The sequence below is a fragment of the Macaca mulatta genome, chromosome 9 (assembly GCF_049350105.2).
Source record: "Macaca mulatta isolate MMU2019108-1 chromosome 9, T2T-MMU8v2.0, whole genome shotgun sequence".
Taxonomy (NCBI): Eukaryota; Metazoa; Chordata; class Mammalia; order Primates; family Cercopithecidae; genus Macaca; species Macaca mulatta.
Window position 1 is genome coordinate 61,886,030 of NC_133414.1, and position 21,250 is coordinate 61,907,279.

The 21,250-nt window shown below is 47.4% G+C and overlaps 1 protein-coding gene across 2 annotated transcripts; it reads right to left on the reverse strand.

Annotated features, from left to right (window-relative positions):
• Positions 1 to 346: 346 nt before the first annotated feature.
• NPY4R (neuropeptide Y receptor Y4) lies at positions 347 to 8,623 on the reverse strand. Of its 2 annotated transcripts, XM_077945559.1 has the most exons (3): positions 8,132 to 8,623; positions 6,141 to 6,296; positions 347 to 5,112 (listed from the first exon to the last, which is right to left on the reverse strand). In XM_077945559.1, the coding sequence occupies exon 3, from the start codon at positions 5,051 to 5,053 to the stop codon at positions 3,926 to 3,928; it is 1,128 nt and encodes a 375-aa protein (XP_077801685.1). In that variant the 5' UTR covers positions 5,054 to 5,112; positions 6,141 to 6,296; positions 8,132 to 8,623; the 3' UTR covers positions 347 to 3,925. The 2 variants fall into 2 exon arrangements, with proteins under 2 accessions (XP_077801685.1, XP_028682205.1); XM_028826372.2 differs by lacking the exon at positions 6,141 to 6,296.
• Positions 8,624 to 21,250: the final 12,627 nt, after the last annotated feature.

Consider the following 21,250-nt stretch of genomic DNA (forward strand, 5'->3'; position numbering starts at 1 on the left):
GAACAGGGACAATGTCTGATTACTGACCACTGTATCCCCACAGCTAACATAGTATCTGACATATTTGTTTAATGAATAAACAAGTGAATAAAATTTTGTATCAGGTTAAACAAAAAAGATATAAAACAATCCTTAAATATGACATATAAGTACCTATATGGACACACTACGATCTCAATCATTTTTTTAAAAAACAGACATATGTATATGACTATGCATATGAAAACTTTTAAAATGACTCCCCAAAATGTAAACAGTGATTATGTTTGAGTGGCGGAACTCCTGATAATTTCCTTTAATTTTATTTTTGTATATATTATATATCTTTCATAATGAATATGATTAATTTTGTAATGGGAAAAAAAAAAAGGCCACATCAATACTTTAATAAAGAAAGGATAGCATTAGGCAGGGTTTTAGCACTCAGCGAGGATGTGATAAAATTTTGCATCTTCCGAGGATTCCCAGTCAGTCTTTGTGGTATGAGTCTCTAATTCCAGCCATGATCCTCCTCTGTAAGATGGGTTCCTCCTGCAATGGGTGGCAGAGGGTCCACTTGCTGGCTACAGATGCCCCCCCACACCTACCCCCCACCACCCCCAGGAGCTAGAGATACTGAAAGGTGCTGGCTTTCATTGGGGCAGTTTCTACACTCATAAGCAGCCATCAGAAATGATATCTAGGCCAGGCAGTGGCTCATGCCTGTAATCCCAGCATTTTGGAAGGCAGAGCAGGGCGGATCACCTGAGGTCAGGAGTTCGAGACCAGCCTGGCCAATATAGTGAAACCCCGTCTCTACTAAAAATACAAAAAGAAAAAAAAATTAGCTGGGTGTGGTGGCAGGCACCTGTAATCCCAGTTACATGGGAGGCTGAGGCAGGAGAATTGCTTGAATCCAGGAAGTGGAAGTTGCAGTGAGCCAAGATCACGCCATTGCACTCCAGCCTGGGCAGCATGAGTGAAACTCCGTCTCAAAACAAAAAAAGAAAGAAAGAAAAAGAAAAAGATATCCAGCAAGATGAAAAACTATTGGTGATACAGTTTTAAGTGAAATAGACCAGAATACAAAAAGCCATGATCACTATGAACATATCTTTGCAAACTATGCACATGGCAAAAATTTACCAAAAGAATGAAAAAGCCTCACAAAAAATATGACTACATGCAGCCAGAGGTGAGACAGACAACCAAAACCGAATGCACCTTTTCAGCAATAACAATTTTAGAGACATTCCTGGAACTAGCATGGGTGTCTACAGTTGCTTACCCAGTGACTCTAGGCTCCAGGGCAACCTGTTTCTTAGAGCAGAGCTTCTCAAACTTTAATGTGCACACAATTAAGGGATTGTGTGATAAAACGTGGATTTGGATTCAATTGAGCTGGGCTGGCAACAAGGACTCTGCGTTATCTACAAGCTCCAGGTGATACTGGGGCACAGAACACACTCATTGAGGCTTCTACCCACTATCCCAATTCTTAGCACCAAGCACCTTCCCCAGATGCCTGGCCTGGCCCTCCGTCCTCAAACATGTCTGCACCTGAAGTTATCTGTGTCCCCAGTATCTTGGCACCATCAAGACTAATAATGAGAAGCAACTTCAGGCACTTGCGCAGGGTCCAGGGGGGCCTGAGGCCCCCAATTCCTTGGGAAGTTTGGACAATGACATCTTTCTGGGGTGATGTGAAGACAAAAGTGACTCATCTTGGATGCTAATTTGCCATGTTGACTTCTGATTAGCCCCAGTCCCATGAATGCCTCCTGACTCCTACTTTATTTACTGTCCCGAGTGTAAGAATACGTACTCCTGCTTTTAGATCAAAGCAAGCTTGATGCTATTGTGCAAATTCTGGGCTATGATGCACATGGCATTCTTGCCTGCTCTGGTGCACTGCCTTTCATTGTCTTGCTGGAGCACGTATATCCATTTTCTATGGTATATAAGCCTTGGGTCCGTGAGTAACAGTGCAGAGATCTGCCTGTCTTGTGGCCACCCAAGACCATGCTTCTGCCTATAAGTTCCCTCAATAAAACACTCAATACCAACAAACTGGATTTGTTTGCCTCCTTCTTTGGTCTCTTGGCTCCTTTGGCATTTGGGGGTTGCTTTGTGCATGTGGCGTTTTCACAAAATAGATGGGTCCCGGAGCCTGGGCTTTGCTGGCAGGTGGTCACCTGGAGCAGCCAGCAGTAGATGGCACCACAGGACAAGCACAAGCTGTGTCCAAGAGAGTGGCCCAAGAAATCTGCCCAAAATCCAACACAAAAATGAACAAAGGAACTGAATGGGAGATGTGACCAAAAGAAGTGATAAGATAAACAGCTCCAGGAAGAGAGCTGCTGGCTCAAAGAGCACTTGTCTTGGGTGTCAGTTCACGGGTTCTTGGTCGGCGTGAGAGCCCTGTGCCAGACGCCCTGTGCAGAACCGACGCTGGCTTATGATGAGGCTCTTCCAGGGCTCCAGCACATGAATACCCTGCCCTGGGAGGCTCTAGTAGGCCAGTCACTGTCCACTCTGCTGGAGGGTTGGTCTGAGCCAACAGAGCCGTGCAGAGACATCCCATCCAATGCAGCCCAGAAGCAGTCTTGACATTTCTTTCCCTGCAAGGACAGGCTGTCTGGTCCACACATAGATGAAGCCTTGGGCCTGGTTCAGCATCCAGAGGACTAGGCCAAAACCCCCAAGGTAAGATATTCACACTCATTGGAGCCCTTTCTCCTTTTTCCCTGGCTGGCTGGAGGAAGGGGACCCCTGCTTTTTTCAGCCAGTGCCCCATGAAGTTAGACTCCCAGGACTCCCTGCCCCTGATCCTACTGAAGGCCACTGGGATGCCCGGGATGCCCAATACCCTGAGGAAGCTTTGAAAGATTCGTGGCACATTATCTGGGGCAAGTCAGCTCAGTGGTCAGAGCACGGAGTGAAGGAAGCTGCAGCCACGGCCTTGAGTTCTGGAGGCCTCTGTAGTGGGTCAACAGTGGGGAAAGCCACAGAGTCTCAGTCCAGCTGCTGTATCACATGAGGTCCTTGGAGGCAAGGAAGGGCAGGCAGGAAACTGTGGCTGCAGCAGCCTGAGCCCTGGCCCCTTCCCATGCTGGACTCCTATCCAGCACCAAACATTCAGCAGTGAGTGGCACCTTTACCATCAACCCACCACGGAAAACTTCCCTGGAGCTCTCTCCTTGTGCCAGGGCCTGTCCATGGCATGGAAGACACAAGCCCCATGATGATATATGGATTTCACCTGCAGGGCGCTCGCCATCTCATCGAGGAGAGGAACTTGCAGGCTGATTTCCATGTAAGGCGGAAGACACAGTGATAGAGAAAAGGGATGGAGTAGGAAGTAAGTCCTGGAATTCCTGCTGCAGAGGGCTGTGAACCAAGACTACTGGATCTATTCTCTTCAGCTGGATGCACTAATGATATAACAGTAATCCCACTGCTTTGCATTCACGGAATTCTTTACTTCTGAAGCGCCTCCATACGCCATCTCTCACAGAGGTGAGGAGTTGACCAAGGTCTGGAGCTCTGACTCCAAGCGCTCCTTCCCTCACCCTACAGTGACCCCGTGATCTCACTGATGGAGGTGAAATCCCTGGGTTCCCAGGCCAGGCATCTGTTGCTGTGTCACCAGAATGAACCCTGCCTGCTGCCAGCAGACATCTCCGGCTCTGGCATCTTTCAGCTCAAGCTGCAAGGCTTACTGTGACCTCTGGAATCTGCACTCAGAATTCTCCCAGGAACAAACAGCTGAAGTATCAGAATGCCAGTTTTCACGATGCAAACGGATGCAAAAACGGCTCTTGCCAGCCTCTCTGGGCCCCAGAAAGCCAGGAATGCTGGGGTGCCACCCCAGCTTGCAGTGTGCCCACTTCGCTAAGTGAAAGAGCCTGGCAAGGGACATGGCAGGGAGAAGCCCTAGACCTGATTAAATGGGATTGGACCTGCCATTTAGCCTCAGGGACACTTTGGAGACTTCCGTGTGTACTGTGGACAGGGGTAGATGCTCCAACTCCTCCAGGGGGGGACTCTGCTGGCACGTCAGCACCAGGGCCTTGATTTCCTTCTTGAAGTTGGTGTTGAGAAAGCCGTAGATGAATGGGTTGACACAGGTGGAGGCCATGGCAAGCAAGTGGCACACCAAGAAGATGAGGTTCCCATGGCAGATGGGGATGGCCTCATGGTGCCAGTCCTCCAGGCTGTTGAACACATGCAGAGGCAGCCAGAGCACAGCGAAGGCCACCACCATCGCCACCAGCACCACATTGACCTGCTTCATCTGCCCAGCTCGCAAGCTGTAGGTGCCCTTGTGGAACACACGCCCCTGCCTCTGCAGGCGCCGGTAGATGCGTGCATAACAGACCAGGATGAAGCCCAGTGGGAGGCAGTACTGGAAGAGGAGGAGGAAGGTGGTATAGATGGTGCGGTGGTGAGCCAGTGGCCAGGACTCAGTACAGACCACCTTATCCGCCAGGAACTCCAGAGCCTTGGAGTGGTTCTTGTGGAAGACATTCTCCAGGATGCTATTGGCCAGGAAGGGCAGGGAGAGGACACAGGCAATGACCCAGATGAGCACAATCCCCAGGTAAGCCTGAGAGATGCTGGGCTTCCAGCCTGTTGGGTTGATGATGAGCTGATGCCTCTCCAGGGCCACAAGGACGAGCGAGAGGATGGAGACCGTCACCGACACACACTGGATGAAGGCCGACATCTTGCAGAGGGTCTCTCCGAAGATCCAGTAATCCATGATGGTATAGATGGCGGTCAGCGGCTGGCAGAGGAGGCACATGAGGAAGTCAGAGAAGGCCAGGTTGGTGATAAGCAGGTTGGTCACATTGGTTTTCTCCTTCTGCCTCACAGTTACACACATCAGGCAGAGGTTACCCAGGACCCCCACGACAGTCTCAATGCTGTAGGAAGTGACGATGAAGACCATCATGTCCACAGAATCCTGGCAAGGGTCAGAGAAGTTGTATGGGATGCCCAGGGGCTTGCTTCTGTTTTCACCCTGTAGGGATTTTGGCAGCTGCAAGGCCAGGAGGTGAGAGGTGTTCATGGTGGATGTGAAAAGATTCCAGGACACTCGAACTAAGTGATACACTTCAGGGATGATGCCTGCAAGGCAAACAGACAAACAATACTCAGGGATCAAGCCCAGGGTAGAATCCAGGGAGGAGCAGGGCCGGGTAGAAAGGCTCTCAGCTGCTTCCATCCCAAGGCTGGTACCTGGAGGGGCTATTACCTAAGGCTCATGGTAAGACACTGGCATCCAATGATTTCTACCCTGTTAGAAGCACTTGTTGCATGCTGGCTACTGTGCTCAGCGCTTTCGTCTATTAGCTAGTTTATTCCTAGTTTATCAATCCATTTCATCGATGAGGAATCTAAGACCCCGAGATGGAAAACAACTTGCCCATAGTCACACAGTTTATTAGTAACAGGGCCCCGTTTCAAACTCAGGTCGTCTAATGCCAGAACTTGTTCTACCAATTCCCTCTGGCCTCAGGATCTGAGGCTGTTCTGATGATGAAGAAGTTGGAGTGCTGTATGCAGAGTTCAGTGAAGGAATTGTTCAGGGAGGATGGGTAGAATGCCCCTTGTCACATTTTATCTGAATGGAGACAGCAATAAATGCCACTCTGCACAGGATTGCTTGTGTCCTTCCACGGCACCCCATTCCCTTCAACGTAGAGCTAAAGCCTCGAGGATCCACACTCAGTGCACCCGCCTGGTCTCAGCCCCTCCCTGCCCTGCCAGCCTTGTTTTTTAAGGGATACCTGGCAAAGTTGAAGACTGCCCGGTATGAAAAGCCTGGCTCATCAGCACACCAGCTTCCTTCTACCACCCACTATGTGCACACACATACCTGGCCAAAGTCACAGGTGCCCAGTGTCCTCCCCAGAACCCACTCCATGACTATGTTCAAGTCACCTGATGCAGTGTGCAGCTCACAAGCACACCAGACTGTTCCACATCTCTATGCCCTGGTACAGGCTGTCCCTTCCTCGAGACCTCCTCAGCACAACGGACCCCCTGCCAAGACTGGGTTGGAATTTAGACTCCAGAGTTCCCCTGTGGTAGTGCCAATGATGGATGTTTTGCGTGGGAAGCACCATACCACTACATACATCATTGTGACTCACCTCTCAGATTCTCTAGTCATTATTAATCCCACAGGGTTGCAGTTCTCAACCTTCAGTAAACATCAGAATCATTCTAGAAGCATGCTGAAAGTGCAGATCCCAGGGCCATTCCACCAGGAGATGTAGTTAAGTGAGTCCAGGATGGGGGCCAGGAATCTGTATTTAACAAGTAGACTATGTGATTCTGACACACATGGCCCTTAGACCCCATCTTGTAAAACACTATTTATAGCAGAAAACCCTATTTGAGATATTCTTTAAGTCTCATATAATGGCCATATGTATTTTTGAACATACATATTTTCTTCATGATCGATTGGTACGTTAGGGCAGTTTTTGCAGAGTACAAGGCCAAAATCAACCAGAGTTCAGTAAATTCTGTTTGTCGGCTGTCATGAATGTCACTCACTGTGCATTTGATCTACTTATAATGATGAGTCTCTGAGGTCTGGAGTTCAATACCTGGCTTGCCAACATGGTGAAACCCTATCTCCATTGAAAATACTAAAATTAGCCAAGTGTGATGGCACATGCCTGTAGTCCTAGCTACATGGGAGGCTGAAGCAGGAGAATCACTCGAACCTGGGAGGCGGAGGTTGCAGTCAGCAGAGAGTGTACCACTGTACTCCAGCCTGGGCAACAGAGTAAGACTCTGTCTCAAAAAAAAAAAAAAAAAAAAAAAAAAAATGAGTCTCATTTGGTCATTTAAAAGATCAAGCTGTGAATTCACCTGTTAGTTTACAGTCTGGTTATTTAGGAACCAGATCTCAAAGGCAGGAAGATTTTTCTGGCACTATGGTCTTCTGGCAAAAAGGGCCATTTGGGGCTGAACATGACAAAATAAACTATTCTAGAGGCAAACACAAGGCCCAATATAAGATAAAGAGCAGCCCCAGCTGCATGAACCTGTGACAGAGGCACTGCACTCAGAAGCAGCAAATGGGCCAGAACCCAAGGCTCTGGGTGACCATCAGCAGGGCTCGGCCAGGAGTGTGGAGAAACACCATTCATCCTAAACTGACCACCTACAGCAGGATCAGAGTGGAAGGACTGGGCTGGGAGGGCTCCAGAAAATGCTCACTGCTTCATTCACCCACTCAATAAGTGTGTGTCAAGCCCTGGGCTAGAAACAAGGGCTGCAAAGATGACTTATACAGCCATGGCCCTCCCAGAACAGAGGGGCTGACCAGCACAGAGGGGCTGACCAGCACAAATGCAGATAGAACTCACTGCATTGCCAACACCAATATGAAAGAGAGGCCTGTGAGTTGAGAGATCAGAGAAGGAGCAGGGAGATGGGAGAAGAGGTGGCAATGGTACAGGGCTCGACGGCTGAAGAGGAGTCAACCAGCCAAAGGGACAGGGAGAGGAGGGAACTCGAGGTGCAAGGAACAGCATATGCAAAGGCACAGAGGCAGGAAGGAACAGAGCCTGCTGGGAAAAGTAAGCAGAATAACAGGCTCCAGGGTGGCAGATGATGAAGTTGGAGTGGTGGGCCAGACCAGCAAGGCCAGGTCCATTCCAGTAAGATCACTTGGATATAGAAAATGGATTGGAGGAGAGGGCCAAGACAGGAGGAGGAGGAGGACTGAAAAGGTGGTGTTGGGCATCTGCCTGGTACTGCTGGGCTTAGGGTACACTGACCAGTGAGGACCAGGGGACCTCAAGTCCCTCAGGCATACCCAAGGGGGTGGCGAGTGTAGGAGGGAGAGGGTGAATTATTACACAAGGTCAGTAAAATGGTGTCTCTGCATTTTGTCCCCAGGCAGCTCTCTAGATCAAAAACTAGAACCAGCTGCAAGCCCCAACAGGGACCCCTGCAGCCTGCCTTCCCAGTCAATCAGAGGAAAACTAATGAATCATACACACAATGCTATCTCCCAGTGGGGTTAGAGTAGGGAAAGGCCCTTTGGTTTGTCTCCTGAAATCTCAGCAAAAGCTACTATATCCTAACGCCCATAGCGCCCAGACACCTCAGATGCACCCCTTACCTCCTTGGCTCGCAGCTTACAGGGTGAGGATGGGACAGCCCATGTCTCAGGTGAGGAGACTGAGGTCCACAGTGGGGGCAGGATGCTCCCCAGATCCAGTGTGACGCTCTGCGCCCCGGGCCAAGGGCAGGCAGGGCGCCCGGCTTCCTGGAGAGTTCATATGCGGGCTCACTCGGCCCCGCCCCCGGCTGCACTCCTGTGCCCAGGAGGCATCAGACACGGTGCGGAGCCGCGCCTGCTTCACCTGCTCCTGCTGTGCCGATGCTGCCTGCCCGAGGAGCGGAGCGGCTGCCAGGTTCCCGCCTGCACCCGCCCAGCCTGCCCCTTGTGCCCGCCCACGAGAGCGCTCCAGCCGCCCGCTGGCCCTGGGACCCCAGCACCCTCCCTGGGGAGCCGCATCTTGAGCCTCCAAGGCCTGCCTGGAGCTGCAGCCCTGCCTGCGTGTGTCTCTCATGCCCACCTCAACCCTGCACACAGGCAGACTGGAGCTGAGCTGTCTCTCTCTCTCTCTCTCTCTCTCTCTCTCTCTCTCTCTCTCTTCCTCCCTCCCTCCCTCTCTCTCTCCCTCCCTCCCTCCCTCCCTCCCTCCCTCCCTCTCCCTCTCCCTCTCTCCCTCCCTTTCTCTTTCTTTTTTCTTTTTTTTTTTTGAGACAGAGACTGGAGTGCAGTGGCGCGATCTCGGCTCACTGCAAGCTCCGCCTGCCGGGTTCACGCCATTCTCCTGCCTCAGCCTCCTGAGTAGCTGGGACTACAGGCGCCCGCCACCGCGCCCGGCTAGTTTTTTGTATTTTTAGTAGAGACGGGGTTTCACCGTGGTCTCGATCTCCTGACCTTGTGATCCGCCCGCCTCGGCCTCCCAAAGTGCTGGGATTACAGGCGTGAGCCACCGCGCCCGGCCCTCCTTTCTCTTTCTTTAGGAGTGCCTCTCTCTCTCTCTCTCTCTCTCTCTCTCTCTCTCTCTCTCTCTCTCTCTCTCTCGGTGTGTGCCTCTGCCTCTCTCTCTCTCCCTCTCCCCCTCCCTCCCTCCCTTTCCCTCTCCCTCTCTCCCTTTCCCTCTCCCTCTCTCTCTCCCTTTCTCTTTCTTTAGGAGTGTCTCTCTCTCTCTCTCTCTAGGGGTGTGTGCGTCTGCCTCTCTCTCTCTCTCTCTCTCTCTCTCTCTCTCTCTCTCTTCCCCTCCCCCCTCAGTTTCCTCATCCATGAAATGGGTATAAAAAGAACTGCCTTTCATAAGTTCGTTCAGAAACATTACTTGCAGACCTCCTATGAACCTGGCTCTCCTGCTGGGCACCAGAGCTGGACAAGACAGGCTCCCTGTCCTTGGTTCCTTCTGGAGCTCTCAGCCCTGGGGGAGAAGACAGACAGGGTACAAGGAACGAGAGAAATAAATTATTACAGAGAGTGAGATGCTGTGAGCAAATGGGTTCGACAGGCCAGATGGATGGCACAGCCACGGCCAAAGCCCTGAGGCTGGGAGCATTCAGCCCCTGGAGACCCAGGGAGGGCAGTGTTGCTGAGAATGTCAGCCAGGGTGAGGGAAGGAGGTGGGCATCCAGGGTGTGAGTGAAAACTCAGGGTGGGCCCTGGAAGTGGAATGTCTTATCTCAGCCAGTCCCAAGGTTGTGGCAGTGAGAATTCAATGAGAATGGTCACTTTCTCCTTTGGAGCTGAGATGCACATGACTTGGCTGTAATGGAACAGCTTTGCTTACAAGGACTGCTCCTGTTTTGAATACACTAGCTTCTAATTCCCTGCCCCTCACCCCCACATGGCAAAGTCACATGTGTGCTTAGAGGACCTTCTGAGAGTAACAGATTTGCTTCAAGAGCACCTCCTAAACACTGGACATACACACCTGTCCAGCGAACCTCCTGTGGCTCCCATGGAAATGTCCCCATGAAGTCACGGCAATGGTCCCTCTAGAATGGCAGCTGCCGTTTGTAGCGCATACACTCTACAGACACTACCTTAGTTAATCATCACAACAGCTCTGAGAGGTGGGCATTTTTATTCCCATTGTGCTGATGAAGCAAAGTGACACTCAGTGGTTGAGCAACTTGCCCAAAGTCACTCGCTAAGAAACAGCCAGATCCAGGATGCGAACCCATCTGCCAAGCACCCAGGCCTCTGCTCACTGTCGCTGTAGACTGGCACCTGTCATCTCTTCTTTCTGGACTGTGCTCCTTCCTGCCTTGACTACCTGGAAAGCTGCTGCTCCTCCATTGCACCCCAGCTCCGATGTCCCTGCTGCCACGACAAATTCCCGCCACCCTCCCGTGCTCTGCTGCAGAGGCCGATGTAGAAGTGTACTTGGTTGTCTGCCTGAGTACCCTTGTCTCCCCACTCCCCTATTTCTAGGTCACAGTTCTTGTCTCTGCCTCCAGATCCCAGCACAGGTCCACGTGCAGCATCTGACAAAGGAAGGAAGGGAAGGGAAGGGGAGGGGAGGGGAGAGGAGGGAGAGGAGGGGAGGGAAGGAAAAGGAAGGAAGACATTTAAGGAGACCTGATTGTAATGGTAGCTTCCAGACGTGTAAAATCAGAGAACATTGTTTGACCAGAAACTGCTCAACTCCAGCTGGGAACTCTATGGACACCTGTCCTCTGTGCAGGCAAGAACTCAGTCACTGTCACCTCCTTCTTGCAGGGAAGCTGTGTGGGGTCTGGATTTGCTGGTGAGCCCTTGGAGGCAAGTTTCCACATAGACACATTTGAGAACTACTGCCCAAGGCATGTGGCCCGAGCCCTAGCTCTTGTGGGTCAGAGAACAGCAGAAGACCTGAAATGGTAGTAAAAGCAGCAAACAGCTCCCATGCCAGGCAGAAGCACGTGAAACGGCCCTTAGTCCATCCTCATGCCTAACTGGTGTGGTGTGATCATCCCATTTCACAGGTGAGAAAACTGAGCCTCGAAGAAGTAGAGTGTCTTGTCTCAGCCAACCAACTTGTAGATGGCAGGGCTGGACTTTCAATCCAAAGTCCAAGCTCTACCTTCAGGACCATAATGCCCAGGAGAGGGGTAGGTAGCTCTTCCTAGCAGACATTTCAGGTTAAACCAATACGCCCAGAGCTGGCTGCCAGACCCTTTGCCTCTGCTAGGGAAAGGAGACAGCACCCCCTGGAGGCAGCAGAGCCCTGCACCAATCATAGCCAGGGCACTTGAAGCTCCTCAAGCAAGCAGTCTATAAGAAAGAACTGGGAGCTGCTGTCCTTCCCGCTTGCTGGAGTCCAGGGTCGGAAGCATAGCCTGAGAGGCTCTGCCAGTCAGCCAGGCTGCATTCCGCCATCTCTGGGGAAGGGGCTGTATAGGATTTTCCTTCTGCCATAAAAGTGACTGGCTGGTGTGACCTGCTGGAGACTGGTCTTCCTAAATAGCTTAGTGATAGGTTCCCTTCCCACCCCATCAGGAATGTTCCTCATGAATCACCCAGAAGTCACACAGGCACACAAGTCCCTCAGGTGTGTGCAGCGCTCCACATGACCTCTCTGACCCTCAGTCCACTGCATGCTCAGTATTCCCCCGGTCCTACGAGGAAGCTGAAGATCAGCTAGTCAGGGGATGGATAGACCCCAGCCACCCTCCTTAGTGTAAATTTGCTGGGATTTGGAATCGGGCCCATTCACAGTTGCTTTCACCATATTGAGAGTCAGTGTGGCGACTGGTCACAAGCTGGGCACAGAAGCCATCTCGCATTGCCCCAGATTCTCACCTGCAAAGCAGAGCTAATAACGAGGTTTGCCTTGGGAGTTGTTGTGGCAAGAAATGAGTTGAGATGAGAACGGCTCTCCATACAGTTATGGGAGGGTGGGAAATGCCCTGCAGAGCTGTGGCTGCTATTAGTATTCCTGTGTCCTGCATGCCTGCCCACCTCCCTGAGCCTCTGCCCCAGAGCTAATGGGCCATCCCGACCAATTCTAGCTAGAAACCTCTCCAAACCCACATCACGACCCATACATCTCACCTGGACAGTCCTAAGAGGCCCTGCAAGCTTGGCCATGGTGAGCACTTCCTAGACACTAGACAGACAGACACAACTCTCCAGTGAAACCTCCTGTGACTCCCCTTGGAAATGTCCCCATGGAGTCATGGCAGTGGTCCCTCTAGAATGGGTCCCTCTGAAATCAGTCTGACTCTATTCCTCTTTCAGCCCTTCTAGTGCTGCCTCCCCCAGACTCACTCTGCATGTAAACTCTTCATTTTCAGGGAGTATGGTTGAGTTTCTCAGATCCAGGCTTGTGTAGATGTTGCTTCCATGGCCTGAACTCATAAAGCTCTCCATTCTCAGAGACCCATCCCATACACACAGCTCCCTGAGAAATGTCCTTGACCATCCCTGCCCCCAATCTGTGCATTCTGAAGGGCAGCTGCAAAGCACGGCCCACTCACATATAGCTCCCAGAAGCTGTCCTACTTTTCTCATGGAAGGCTATAGCAGAGGGAAGCCACATCAGCTATCCGTGGAAACCAGTTTATTTTCCGGTTCTTATAACAGAGAACCAAATATCCTCACACATTTAGAAAATCAACAGCATAAAGGAGATAGGTCAAGATGAATAAACAAGATAACTGACTCCAAAAGAAGCTGAAATAACTTAGGGAATAGAAAATAACTTTAAGAGATTAAAAAAACTTCCTTTAATGCCTAAATTAGAGAAATTACTGAATCCATATAACAAGAGCAGATTGCCATGAAATAAAAGAGACCAAGAAAGCAAGAAAGAACCATTGAAAACTAAGCATGACTACTGAAATTTGAAAACACATCATTAGAAGGGATGGGAGAACAAGCTAAGGAAATATCCCATAATGTAGAGCAAAAACACAAAAAGATGGAAAACTTCAGAGCTAAAATAAGAGACATGGATGATTAACACTAATGACCCATCATCCAATTACTAAAATTTCCAGGAAGGAAAAATCAAGACAATGAAAGGCAGCATATCAGTCATAGTCTGCGCAGGACACATAATTCACCCCCAGATTGTCAAACAAAGGGACTTTAATAAAAAGGTAACTTACAGAGGTGTGGGAAGGGTTAAAGGAAAAAAACAAGAAATGGTGAGGTGCCCAGAGACTGGCAGGAGAGAGAAGCAGTTACCACCCTCCTACTAAAAGAACAAAAGGAGAAAACCACGTTACCAGAGCCAGAGGACTGTGGAGGAAGGGCCCCCAGTGGGAGCTTCTGTAGTATGGCGGCATGCCACCGCCTCTAGACAGCATCGAAGCAAGGGGAAGTAGAAAAGAATTATACCAACCTCTCTCTCCTTCCACTTCCAGTCTCCTGTCAGTCCCTCCCATTGACCAAACCCAGCTGGAGCCCTGCCAGCAAAGGAGCCAACAGCCTCCCTGGGCACAGGGAAGAGCAGAGAACCACGGTAGAGAATGCATCTGGGTGGGGTGTGAGCAAAATAGTCAACATATAGAATCACCAATAGCAAGAGTATTCCAGAGCTACAGATTAAGGCCTATATTCCCTGTCTTCTGTGAACCAGTGAAATTATCAACCCACAGTGGGTCAGCTGCCCTTCTGTGGAGCACATCAGAGGAAAAATACCAACGCAGCCCTGCCTGCACAGTTTTTATCGACTCTCCCAATCCTTCTCCCTGCCTTCTGGAACTACAGAGGTTCGTTCAGTCTACTGTCATTCAACTAATATTTTAAAACAGTTCAGTAGACTGACTGTTACATGGACAATAGACTCAGTGTTACATAGACACTGGATGTACAGTTTCGCTTCCAAAGACATGTTATAAAAAAAGGCACAGATGGGATAATAAGTAAAATATGCACCAGATTACCATATGCTTTGAACAGAGGATTTACCCTATTCTATTCCCCATCTCAGATTGTGCTTAGCTATGTTGTCCTACCAAATTTCCCTGATATGGTGATATATCAGTTAGCTAAAGCTGTGTAAGAAAGAGCCACAAAATCTCAGTGACATGCAGTTGACATGACTGCAGGTCAACTGGGGCTAGCTGACCTAGGCTGAGCTCAGTGGGGCAGCTCTCTTTCAAGCTATGAGTCCAACTGGACTTGGCTCGTCCCTGAGATTTAAGCTTCTCCACTGGTGTTCCATCTGGGACTCAGGCTGAAGGAGAAGTTCAAAAGAAGCATTAGGCTTGGAGATGGCAGCAGTTCAAGAGGACAAGCCCAGCTATGCAAAGTCATTTCCATTCCTCCATGAGTCACATCTGCTAACATCCATTGACCAAAGCAAACTGCATGGCTGAGCACAGCCGAGAGGCAAAGAACTGTCCCTCACCTACCCTGAGGCCAAAGCAAGTCAGAGCCATGCCCAACATTAATAAAACCAGTAACCACACTCTTCCAGTGAAATGGAGAGGTGGAAGACTGAATATGTTTGAACAGTAATCTCATCTATCATAGTCAATAATACAATTTCAGAAATATTAAGGAAATCAGTATTTGTATCTATCTCATTGAATATAATAATGAAAATTTTCCCATCTTACATTATCAAGTCCAACTCATTCTTTCCACAGATAATTTTAAATCTTCCCCCAAAAGAAGCCCCATTCCATTTTCTCATGGAAATAATAAACTCAAAAATAATAAACTCCCATCCCCTAGAGTAGTTTCACTCTGAAACAGATACAGTTTCTCTACACTTCGAGACTGGGCTATATAAAGTTCTACAAGGACACACAAACATAGACAAAAAAGAATATTGCAGTATTAGTCATGTGTGTGTGCATGTGTATACATACATCACATGAGAAAATTCCCAGATCCAAATGAGGTTATCATAGCAGCTTATAATTAGAGTAACTATTCCATTACACAAAAATCTTTCTCCCAAAAGGTACTGTTAAATCAAGTTTAGCCAGCCCGGTGCAGTAATCCCAGCACTTTGGGAGGCCAAGGTGGGTGGATTACCTGAGACCAGGAGCTCGAGACCAGTCAGGACAACATGGGGAAACCCCATCTCTACTAAAAATACAAAAAACAGCCAGGAATGGTGGCACACACCTGTAGTCCCAGCTACTTGGGAGACTAAGGCAGGAGAATCGCTTAAACCCAGGAGATGGAGGTTGCAGTGAGCCGAGATCATGCCACTGCACTCCAGCCTGGGCAACTGAGCGAGACTCTGTCTGAAAAATATTTTAAAAAAAGATAAATTGAGGGGGCAGAGCAAGATGGCTGAATAAGAACAGCTCCAGTCTCCAGCTCCCAGCGCGAGCGACATTTTCAACTGAGGTACTGGGTTCATGTCACTAGGGAGTGCCGGACAATCGGTGCTGGTCAGCTGCTGCAGCCCGACCAGCGAGAGCTGAAGCAGGGCGAGGCATCGCCTCACCTGGGAAGCACAAGGGAGAAGGGAATCCCTTTTCCTAGCCAGGGGAACTGAGACACACAACGCCTGGAAAATCGGGTAATTCCCACTCCAATACTGTGCTTTACCAAGGGTCTTAGCAAACGGGCACACCAGGAGATTATATCCCACACCTGGCCGGGAGGGTCCCACGCCCACAGAGCCTCCCTTATTGCTAGCACAGCAGTCTGCCATCTAACGGCAAGGCAGCAGCAAGGCTGGGAGTGGGGTGCCCACCATTGCTGAGGCTTAAGTAGGTAAACAAAGCCGCTGGGAAGCTCGAACTGGGTGGAGCTCACAGCAGCTCAAGGAGGCCTGCCTGTCTCTGTAGACTCCACCTCTGGGGACAGGGTACAGCTAAACAACAACAACAACAACAACAACAAAGCAGCAGAAACCTCTGCAGATGCAAATGACTCTGTCTGACAGCTTTCAAGGGAGCAGTGGATCTCCCAACACAGAGGTTGAGATCTGAGAATGGACAGACTGTCTGCTCAGGTGGGTTCCTGACTCCTGAGTAGCCTAACTGGGAGACATCCCCCACTAGGGGCAGACTGACACCCCACACTTCACACGGTGGAGTACACCCCTGAGAGGAAGCTTCCAAAGCAAGAATCAGACAGGTACACTTGCTGTTCAGCAATATTCTATCTTCTGCAGCCTCTGCTGCTGATACCCAGGCAAACAGGGTCTGGAGTGGACCTCAAGCAATCTCCAACAGACCTACAGCTGAGGGTCCTGACTGTTAGAAGGAAAACTAAAGAACAAGAAGGACACCCACACCAAAACCCCATCAGTACGTCACCATCATCAAAGACCAGAGGCAGATAAAACCACAAAGATGGGGAAAAAACAGGGCAGAAAAGCTGGAAATTCAAAAAATAAGAGTGCATCTCCCCCTGCAAAGGAACGCAGCTCATCACCAGCAATGGATCAAAGCTGGACGGAGAATGACTTTGACGAGATGAGAGAAGAAGGCTTCAGTCCATCAAACTTCTCAGAGCTAAAGGAGGAATTACGTACCCAGCGCAAAGAAACTAAAAATCTTGAAAAAAGAGTGGAAGAATTGATAACTAGAATAATTAATGCAGAGAAGGCCATAAATGAACTGACAGAGATGAAAACCATGACATGAGAAATACATGACAAATGCACAAGCTTCAGTAACCGACTCGACCAACTGGAAGAGAGAGTATCAGCGATTGAGGATCAAATGAATGAAATGAAGCGAGAAGAGAAATCTAAAGAAAAAAGAAGAAAAAGAAATGAACAAAGCCTGCAAGAAGTATGGGATTATGTAAAAAGACCAAATCTACGTCTGATTGGGGTGCCTGGAAGTGAGGGGGAAAATGGAACCAAGTTGGAAAACACTCTTCAGGATATCATCCAGGAGAACTTCCCCAACCTAGTAGGGCAGGCCAACATTCAAATTCAGGAAATACAGAGAACACCACAAAGATACTCCTCGAGAAGAGCAACTCCAAGACACATAATTGCCAGATTCACCAAAGTTGAAATGAAGGAAAAAATCTTAAGGGCGGCCAGAGAGAAAGGTCGGGTTACCCACAAAGGGAAGCCCATCAGACTAACAGCAGATCTCTCGGCAGAAACTCTCCAAGCCAGAAGAGAGTGGGGGCCAATATTCAACATTCTTAAAGAAAATAATTTTAAACCCAGAATTTCATATCCAGCCAAACTAAGTTTCATAAGTGAAGGAGAAATAAAATCCTTTACAGATAAGCAAACGCTTGGAGATTTTGTCACCATCAGGCCTGCCTTACAAGAGACCCTGAAGGAAGCACTAAACATGAAAAGGAACAACCAGTACCAGCCATTGCAAAAACTTGCCAAAATGTAAAGACCATCAAGGCTAGGAAGAAACTGCATCAACTAATGAGCAAAATAACCAGTTAATATCATAATGGCAGGATCAAGTTCACAGATAACAATATTAACCTTAATTGTAAATGGACTAAATGATCCAATTAAAAGACACAGACTGGCAAACTGGATAAAGAGTCAAGACCCATCAGTTTGCTGTATTCAGGAGACCCATTTCACATGCAGAGACATACATAGGCTCAAAATGAAGGGATGGAGGAAGATCTACCAAGCAAATGGAGAACAAAAAAAAGCAGGGGTTGCAATATTAGTCTCTGATAAAACAGACTTTAAACCATCAAAGATCAAAAGAGACAAAGAAGGTCATTACATAATGGTAAAGGGATCAATTCAACAGCAAGAGCTAACTATCCTAAATATATATGCACCCAATACAGGAGCACCCAGATTCATAAAGCAAGTCCTTAGAGACTTACAAAGAGACTTAGATTCCCATACAATAATAATGGGAGACTTCAACACCCCACTGTCAATATTAGACAGATCAACGAGACAGAAAGTTAACAAGGATATCCAGGAATTGAACTCATTTCTGCAGCAAGCAGACCTAATAGACATCTACAGAACTCTCCACCCCAAATCAACAGAATATACACTCTTCTCAGCACCACATCACACTTATTCCAAAATTGACCACATAATTGGAAGTAAAGCACTCCTCAGCAAATGTGCAAGAACAGAAATTATAACAAACTGTCTCTCAGACCACAGTGCAATCAAACTAGAACTCAGGACTAAGAAACTCAATCAAAACTGCTCAACTACATGGAAACTGAATAACCTGCTCCTGAATGACTACTGGGTACATAATGAAACGAAGGTAGAAATAAAGACGTTCTTTGAAACCAATGAGAACAAAGATATAACATACCAGAATCTCTGGGACACATTTAAAGCAGTGTGTAGAGGGAAATTTATAGCACTAAATGCCCACGAGAGAAAGCTGGAAAGATCTAAAATTGACACTCTAACATCACAATTAACAAAACTAGAGAAGCAAGAGCAAACACATTCAAAAGCTAGCAGAAGGCAAGAAATAACTAAGATCAGAGCAGAACTGAAGGAGATAGAGACACAAAAAACCCTCCAAAAAATTAATGAATCCAGGAGTTGGTTTTTGGAAAAGATCCACAAAATTGATAGACCGCTAGCAAGACTAATAAAGAAGAAAAGAGAGAAGAATCAAAGAGACGCAATAAAAAATGATAAAGGGGATATCACCACTGACCCCACAGAAATACAAACTACCATCAGAGAATACTATAAACACCTCTACGCAAATAAACTAGAAAATCTAGAAGAAATGGATAATTTCCTGGACACTTACACTCTCCCAAGACTAAACCAGGAAGAAGCTGAATCCCTGAATAGACCAATAGCAGGCTCTGAAATTGAGGCAATAATTAATAGCCTACCAACCAAAAAAAGTCCAGGACCAGATGGATTCACAGCTGAATTCTATCAGAGGTACAAGGAGGAGCTGGTACCATTCCTTCTGAAACTATTCCAATCAATAGAAAAAGAGGGAATCCTCCCTAACTCATTTTATGAGGCCAACATCATCCTGATACCAAAGCCTGGCAGAGACACAACAAAAAAAGAGAATTTTAGACCAATATCCCTGATGAACATCGATGCAAAAATCCTCAATAAAATACTGGCAAACTGGATCCAGCAGCACATCAAAAAGCTTATCCACCATGATCAAGTGGGCTTCATCCCTGGGATGCAAGGCTGGTTCAACATATGCAAATCAATAAACGTAATCCAGCATATAAACAGAACCAAAGACAAAAACCACATGATTACCTCAACAGATGCAGAAAAGGCCTTTGACGAAATTCAACAGCCCTTCATGCTAAAAACGCTCAATAAATTCGGTATTGATGGAACGTATCTCAAAATAATAAGAGCTATTTATGACAAACCCACAGCCAATATCATACTGAATGGGCAAAAACTGGAAAAATTCCCTTTAAAAACTGGCACAAGACAGGGATGCCCTCTCTCATCACTCCTATTCAACATAATGTTGGAAGTTCTGGCTAGGGCAATCATGCAAGAGAAAGAAATCAAGGGTATTCAGTTAGGAAAAGAAGAAGTCAAATTGTCCATGTTTGCAGATGACATGATTGTATATTTAGAAAACCCCATTGTCTCAGCCCAAAATCTCCTTAAGCTGATAAGAAACTTCAGTAAAGTCTCAGGATACAAAATTCATGTGCAAAAATCACAAGCATTCTTATACACCAGTAACAGACAAACAGAGAGCCAAATCATGAATGAACTTCCATTCACAATTGCTTCAAAGAGAATAAAATACCTAGGAATCCAACTTACAAGGGATGTAAAGGACTCTTCAAGGAGAACTACAAACCACTGCTCAGTGAAATAAAAGAGGACACAAACAAATGGAAGAACATTGCTCATAGATAGGAAGAATCAATATCGTAAAAATGGCCATACTGCCAAAAGTAATTTATAGATTCAATGCCATCCCCATCAAGCTACCAATGAGTTTCTTCACAGAATTGGAAAAAACTGCTTTAAAGTTCATATGGAACCAAAAAAGAGCCTGCACTGCCAAGACAATCCTAAGTCAAAAGAACAAAGCTGGAGGCATCACGCTACCTGACTTCAAACTATACTACAAGGCTACAGTAACCAAAACAGCATGGTACTGGTACCAAAACAGAGATATAGACCAATGGAACAGAACAGAGCCCTCAGAAATAATACCACACATCTACAGCCATCTGATCTTTGACAAACCTGAGAAAAACAAGAAATGGGGAAAGGATTTCCTATTTAATAAATGGTGCTGGGAAAATTGGCTAGCCATAAATAGAAAGCTGAAACTGGATCCTTTCCTTACTCCTTATACGAAAATTAATTCAAGATGGATTAGAGACTTAAATGTTAGACCTAATACCATAAAAACCCTAGAAGAAAACCTAGATAATACCATTCAGGACATAGGCATGGGCAAGGACTTCATGTCTAAAACACCAAAAGCAACGGCAACAAAAGCCAAAATTGACAAATGGGATCTAATTAAACTAAAGAGCTTCTGCACAGCAAAAGAAACTACCATGAGAGTGAACAGGCAACCTACAGAACGGGAGAAAATTTTTGCAATCTACTCATCTGACAAAGGGCTAATATCCAGAACCTACAAAGAACTCAAACAAATTTACAAGAAAAAAACAACCCATCAAAAAGTGGGCAAAGGATATGAACAGACATTTCTCAAAAGAAGACATTCATACAGCCAACAGACACATGAAAAAATGCTCATCATGACTGGCCATCAGAAAAATGCAAATCAAAACCACAATGAGATACCATCTCACACCAGTTAGAATGGCAATCATTAAGAAGTCAGGAAACAGGTGCTGGAGAGGATGTGGAGAAATAGGAACGCTTTTACACTGTTGGTGGGATTGTAAACTAGTTCAACCATTATGGAAAACAGTATGGTGATTCCTCACGGATCTAGAACTAGAAGTACCATATGACCCAGCCATCCCATTACTGGGTATATACCCAAAGGATTATAAATCATGCTGCTATAAAGACACATGCACACGTATGTTTACTGCGGCACTATTCACAATAGCAAAGACTTGGAATCAACCCAAATGTCTATCAGTGACAGACTGGATTAAGAAAATGTGGCACATATACACCATGGAATACTATGCAGCCATAAAAAAGGATGAATTTGTGTCCTTTGTAGGGACATGGATGCAGCTGGAAACTATCATTCTCAGCAAACTATTGCAAGAACAGAAAACCAAACACCGCATGTTCTCACTCATTGGTGGGAACTGAACAATGAGATTACTTGGACTCAGGAAGGGGAACATCACACACCAGGGCCT